General features: G+C 45.2%; 1 protein-coding gene across 1 annotated transcript in view; it reads left to right on the forward strand.

Annotated features, from left to right (window-relative positions):
* The window catches only part of Calm1 (calmodulin 1), a 10,423-nt gene extending 4,427 nt beyond the window's left edge, over positions 1–5,996 (forward strand). Inside the window, exons 4-7 of the mRNA XM_029540698.1 lie at positions 38–94; positions 1,858–1,964; positions 2,305–2,440; positions 2,604–5,996. Of these exons, the coding sequence (XP_029396558.1) occupies positions 38–94; positions 1,858–1,964; positions 2,305–2,440; positions 2,604–2,632 (329 nt within the window). The 3' untranslated portion in view covers positions 2,633–5,996. The remainder of the gene's footprint in view (positions 1–37; positions 95–1,857; positions 1,965–2,304; positions 2,441–2,603) is intronic.
* Positions 5,997–6,734: the final 738 nt, after the last annotated feature.

Here is a 6,734-nt window from a genome sequence, read left to right on the forward strand (position 1 = left end):
ACGACCAAGGAACTGGGGACCGTCATGCGGTCACTGGGTCAGAACCCAACAGAAGCCGAGCTGCAGGATATGATCAACGAAGTGGATGCCGATGGTAAGGGCTTTAGAACTGAGTGAGCGCCAGGGTTGTGTAGTTCAAGTTCAGACTCTTAAGAATGTTTCTAAGTCCCTAGAGCAAAGCTGTGCAGAGTTGCTTCCTCTGGTTGCCTCAGCCTCCTGACATTAGAAAACTGTAGGCCTGCCTGTCAGGTCGCTCTTCTGGCTACCGTTGTCTAGAGCATTTCCTGGATTGGATCACTATTGTTCTTTTCTGCTTACTGAGAGCTACAGCCCAGTCTTTTATCAGCTGCCTGCTGAGGCTGCACCAAACAAGTGGTGTGGGAAGTAAAAACAAGTAGCCGGAGAACCTGCTCCTTAAAGGAGCTGTTGTTTCTCAGAGGAGGAAGAGCCCGAGGGCATTGGGTGGAGGGAGCACCCCTCGACTTTAGCAGAGTCTGAAGACTATAAGGAATTTGTGGAATCTGAGAAGGGAAGCTGTGTAAGGCATGGGCCGGCAAAGCCAGCCGCTTCCCCATGACAGTTGACTGTTCCTCCTCTATATTACAAACTTACTGCTCCTTTTTGTCAGTGAACTGGTTTGGAGGCACCCTCTCCCCCAATTGAAAAGTCACATATATGTAGGAATGATAAGTTTTAAAGGAGTTAAGAAGGTACACTATGAATCTAAGCTGTGCTTTCTAGACAGTTGCTGTGAGAGGAGCCATTTGGGAAAGTATGGCACCATAAAGTGTTGTGACGGACTTGGGTTTTGTGTGCACATTGAAAGACTTCTAAAGGTTCCACTGTACAGGCTGGGCCTTTCCTGTTGTATGTAAATCCTGGGAGGCCAGGCTCAGTAGGGAGCGTGTATTTGACTATCATATGGGACAGTGGGAGAGGTTGAATAAAGCCTTTTTTTGATACCAAAGGATATCTTCTCATGCTTATAGAGAACACTTGTTTGTTTTGTCTTACACAAATAGATTCTTTGATGGTGTGTTCGCTTATATTGATATGTCACTGAGGGGATTGAACCTAGGGCATGAAGCCACCCATACACACCAGCCTTGACAGTTACTTGTTTTAAATGTTCTGGTGAAAATGAATTGTAAATAAACTACTGGGTTTTTTCCCCGCTAATTTTATTTTTATTGATTTGAAGCTAGTGTTAATTCGGGATTTGTCTTTGGGAATATTTATCCCTTAGATTTAGAGGAGTCACTGAGAATATTGACTTTTGAGTGGATTCCTCTGACTGGGGGTTTAGGAGTAAGGGTGAGTGCTTAGCATATAAGAGGCCCTGGGTTCAATCCTCAGTACCAAAAAAGGCCATGTTGGGTAGGGATGTGCCTAGAAAGGACTAGGGCTGGAAGTGCACCTGGAGAGGACCAGGGAGACTGGCCAGGAGTAGCAAGGGGTTTCTTCTCTCATCTTTCCCCCTTAAAGCATTTTGTACATCACTAGGGCATTATTAGTCAGGCCCGAGGATTCTCCCTAGACAGGCAGTTGCACGCTTCCTTTTTCTTTTGCCCTGCCTAGTCTGTTTTCATAGTTGAGAGTTCAGGCGTAGCTTCCTTTGCACCTATAGGTGCTATGGGCACTGCCTAGTAGTGGAGTCACGTGATGTTGCTCTGGGAGGTGTTTGAGCATTTTGGCTATAGAGGGTAAACCTAAGAAAAACAGTCGTTTATCATTCTGTTTAGCACTTGAATCCTAGCAGATGCTGGAACATTCCATACCATGGCTCTAGGATTATCACTGCACAGGAGTGTCAGTGTGATGCTTACCCAGTATGAACTGTTTCTTTCTTAATTAAAGGGAATGGCACCATTGACTTCCCAGAATTCTTGACTATGATGGCTAGAAAAATGAAAGACACAGATAGCGAAGAAGAGATCCGCGAGGCATTCCGAGTCTTTGACAAGGTAATCTTGCACACTTGCCTTGGCACTGCTGAAAGTTGTACCTGTCAGCTGGTTAGAGTTGGCCTGAGTGTCTGACTCCTGTAAATGACAGTATTGGCCTGGCTGAGGTGAGGTCCAGCAGAGAGAAACACTGACCTGACTGTTCCTGTCTTTGTTCTGTTTGGTGTCTGTCTGCTTTTGAAAAGCTGTCCACATTCTGTATTTGACAAGCGGTGGGGTCTGGGGCTGGGGAGGGTTGGTGCAGAGTTGGCATAATTCTGGAAGAGTTAAGCTCATTCAGAGCTCGCTCTCCTGAGACCTCCATCCACCATTGCCTTGTAACGGCACTGCCTGTTGACAGGATGGGAATGGTTACATCAGTGCGGCAGAACTGCGCCACGTCATGACAAACTTAGGAGAAAAGCTAACAGATGAAGAAGTAGATGAAATGATCAGAGAAGCAGATATTGATGGCGACGGACAAGTCAACTATGAAGGTAAAGGCTAAGTGTCCTGAGCCTGGCTCTCAGTAGCCCTCAGGTCTGTTCCATTGGGTTAGCGCCTGCTGTGGATGGTCACCAGTTGTACTGTACACAGTAGATGTGTTCGCTACAGCTTCTTTTGAAGATACTGAAATGTTATGATTATTTGTCTTTTCAGAATTCGTACAGATGATGACTGCAAAATGAAGACCTACTTTCAACTACTTTTCCCCCTCTAGAAGAATCAAATTGAAATCTTTTACTTACCTCTTACAAAAAAAAAGAAAAAAAAAAGAAAAAAGTTCATTTCTTCATTCTGTTTGTATCTAGCAAAACTGAATGTCAAAAGTACCTTCTGTCCACACACAAAATCTGCATGTATTGGTTGGTGGTCCTGCCCCCTAAAGATCAAGCCCCCTCCATCAGTTTTACAGTATAAATACTCGTGCTCCCTTATAAGGAGCACTTAGTGGACTCCTTAAAGCTCCATTTGCTAATGATTAACACACCGTTTGGGCTGGCCAGTTTCTCATGCATGCAGCTTGGTGATTGAGCACAGTCAGGCATTTGTATTAAAACTGAAAAATGGAAAAAACAAATTCAAAATCTCAGATGGCTTCTAGTTCAATCTGTTCAGATAAATTGTCANCAGCCAGTTTACTGCAAGCAAACATTTAAAATTGGTTTACCTCAGGATGATGTGCAGAAAATGGGTGAAGGCTAAACTCTGAGACACAGCCCCAGAAGTAGGACAGTCCTCGTCAAGTGCCCCAGTCCCATGGTGACAGTGACACCCTGGTGGCAAGCCNGAGTGCGATGGTTCACTGCTGTGCGCATTGCATTGGAGTGACTGAACAACAAGGCTGTCACCAAATCCCACACATTTTATTAAGGAATGTTCCTAAGGGAGCATCTTTGGACTCTGTTTTAAAACCTAGTGAACCATGACTCGGAGCCAGCAGAGTAGACTGTGTCTGTGGACTTGAGCACACCATCAACATTGCTGTTCAGGAAATTATAATTTACGTCCATTCCAAGTTGTAAATGCTAGTCTTTTATTTTTTTTTCCAATAAAAAGACCATTAACTTAAAAGTGGTGTTAAATGCTTTGTAAAGCTGAGATTGGAAGGGGGACAAGGCCAAGGCCGCTGGAGGGGAGGTCAGCATACATAGAAACGCCCAACACCAGTGCAAGCTGGATTTCCCACCAGGTTCTCTAGGCACAACTGAAACCAGACAGACTCGGAGTTCTTTGCCATCTATGACCATGTAAGTCTTGTTATTTTCTGTGTTGTGTGCACACGCGCAGATCACGGTTGGTGTTCAGACTAGAGCCCTGCTGAGGGGAGGCCTCTCCAGCATGCAGTGAGGATGTCTGGCTGTGCTGCTGCTGATCTGGTGTAACCACATGAGGCCATCTGCAGGAAACAGGACTTAGTGTGTGTGTATTCCTGTACTCACTGTGTATGGTAGAAGCAGGCCGGACAAAGACACTACCTTTGATTCAGTTTGTAATTTATGGTTATACGTAACTTTAGCCTCTTATACTTTATTATTATTATTTAAGTTAACTGTTTTTTCTCCCCATAAGTAGAGTTAATGCATAATACTCTAGCTTGGAAGCAAAGAAACGAGGCAAAACAATATCCCAGAATGAATTCCCTGTCTAATTACAAACCTGTAACCAAAACGTAGACCTGCTGGTACTGGTCCCTTCCAAGGCACTGGTCTATTTAAAAAGCCCCCCTTAGAAGTGTGTTGCATTTAAAAAACAAGGGCCTTATACATTTTTCAGGGCGTTAACTGGTTGTATCTGACTAGCAAAGAGCTTTGGCTTCCAAATTTGGGGGTGTCGGAACTGGCAGGCTTCTAGCAAGGCAATGAGAAGTCCTTGGCAACCACATGGCTGCCCTCGGGGTAACCTCTAGATGCTGGTTGCCCCCTCCTGCTCCCTGTCTTTCTGGCGTTTTGTAGCTCCTTAGATTCATTTGTTGCTTTTCTGCCAGAGGGATGGGTCCGAGCAGTGGAGAGGAGGAAGACCTTGCCTGGGTGCTTCTGCTCATCCTTGCCCTGGGTGGTTGGCACAGGCTGATGACTTTGACTTTGGTATCTGAATCATTAGGTATTCCCTCCTGGTAGAGAGGACTGGGGGGGTTCCAGGTGTGAAGAAGTGAATGACAGTGGATATGTCTTGTACGAGGATTAAATCACCCAGTCGATGACCCAGTCTCAGGCTTGTCTGTAACCTCTTCATAGTTTCAAAGAGGTTTGGAGGTGACTTTTAAAAATTGCCTCCTATCTTTTACCAAGTCTGTAGAAGCTGGGTAGACGATGCTTTAACAGCCCCATAGCCTGTCCTAAAAGGTTACCTCCGAAACAGGATTCTTGTGTAACTAGGAATCCTGCATGAGAACCAGAAACCCTAAGCCCCCCCCACCCCCCCGGGGAATGTGAAACTGGGGTTTGGAACTGTAGGAGGCAGAGTCCCCCCCCCCCAGCCTTCTGGCATCCTGGGGCACAGGCAGCCCAGGGCTTGGTGTTGGCAGTCTGAGTTCGTGAGGTAGAAGGAGTGGGGTGTCAAGGCAGTACCCCTGAAGTCGGATAGCACTTTCCTGTAAACTGTCCCTCACTTATAACTACTCTATAAATATATACATATATTTATATAAATATATATATATAAAGTGACTAGTTAACTGGCATCCTGCTTTAGCCTGAGACTTGCCCTAAGAAACTGCTGAGCCCTTGGCACATCTCTACATAGTGTGTTTTCTGTCTGTTGGGGGGAGCTGTTGAACAAGGCAAGCATCTTGATAGTTCAGATGGGCTTTCATGTACTGTTGCCAGGGAAGGCTTTTTCTGATTTTTTGACAAATTTTTGCACACTTTAATTGGTGTCTTTGAGCAACTTAAACACATTGAAGATGAGCTATTGTACATATTTTTATATTCTCTTTATAAGTGCATGTCCAACTTGTAACCATATTGTAAGGAATGGCTGCCCAGTAGGCCTAGTGTTGCTGTCACACAAGAGGGATAGCATCTATCATTCGCCCCTCAGCATCCTGGGAACTTCTTCTTGAATGAAGACTGTAAATTTGATCAAGTCAACTCTTAGTTCAGTTATCTTAACCATTTGAATGATTTATTGTGTGTATTTCTCTTTGGCAGCGACCAGAGTTACACTGATGTGTTCCAACTGACCCACTCAGCTGGCGGTCACCTTATTTTTTTCAATACCCCTTGAAGTTGTCCAGTAGGAGACAGATTATTTGCTGTCTACCCCTTTGAGTAAGAAATCAGGGAAGTGCGCCCTTCCCCTAGATCTACGATGTTCATTAAACACCTTTAGCAAGGATGGTGGTGGTCCTTCTGTTACCGAAGTCACCCTTCACTGTGGCTGTTTGACAAGGAGTTGTACTTGGACGTTGTGTAAATCTTGAGATAAACTGTTTTGGAGATTTAACCACCTCTCTGATGGGGGACCAACTCTATGGAAATTGTAAATAAGTTTTATTTATAAACCTGGCACTGTATTCAATAAACATTTCTGCAGCCTTTCATCTCTTAACTGTGAACTGTGTAGGTTTTTAGCTCTCATAGCTTCCAGTCCCCTCTGCGGTATACAAGACAAACCTTCCTGCCCTCAAGTAGATTTCCCAGGGCCTATCCAGCAGGTGAGCCTGTGGAGCCGGAGGTAGCAGGGGCAACAGAGGGCCTATGTGGTCTGCTAGCATTAAGTAGTTTGGGGGTTACCCAAACTCCAATACCACCTTGACTTTGAGAAATGTATTTTTAAGCTGGCTGTGGTAAAGCAGAGACAAATGGATCTCTTGAGTTTAAGGCCAGCCTGGTCTTACTGGAGTTCCAAGTCAGCTAAGGCTGCATATGGAAACTCAGAACAAACTAAAGAAATGGATGTTTTAAGTGGCTGGACGGAGGTGGAGTTCAGTTGGTAGAGTTCTTGTTCACCATACACGAAGCCTAGGTTTTATGCTTGGCACCGGACATCCTGAGCTGGATGTGATGACACACACGTGTAATCTTGAAACTTTGAACGCTGGAGAGGTAGAGGTGGGAGGACTAGAAATACAAGAACATCCACAGTGACAGTGTTGCCCCAGAGCCTGGTTCCTGTACTGTACCTTCAGAGAAATTCTATCCAGACGCCCTCCTCTCCTAGTCAACTTCCCTATTCTTGCAGGATGCAGGGAGGACTAGAAAGGTGGGGTGGGGAGGATTGGGGATCAGAATGAGACCCTGCTTGGCTAGAAGAAAGCTGTATCTTTAGAGCCCCTCCCATGTGTGC

This window comes from Mus pahari, chromosome 7, assembly GCF_900095145.1.
Source record: "Mus pahari chromosome 7, PAHARI_EIJ_v1.1, whole genome shotgun sequence".
In the NCBI taxonomy this organism is placed as follows: domain Eukaryota; kingdom Metazoa; phylum Chordata; class Mammalia; order Rodentia; family Muridae; genus Mus; species Mus pahari.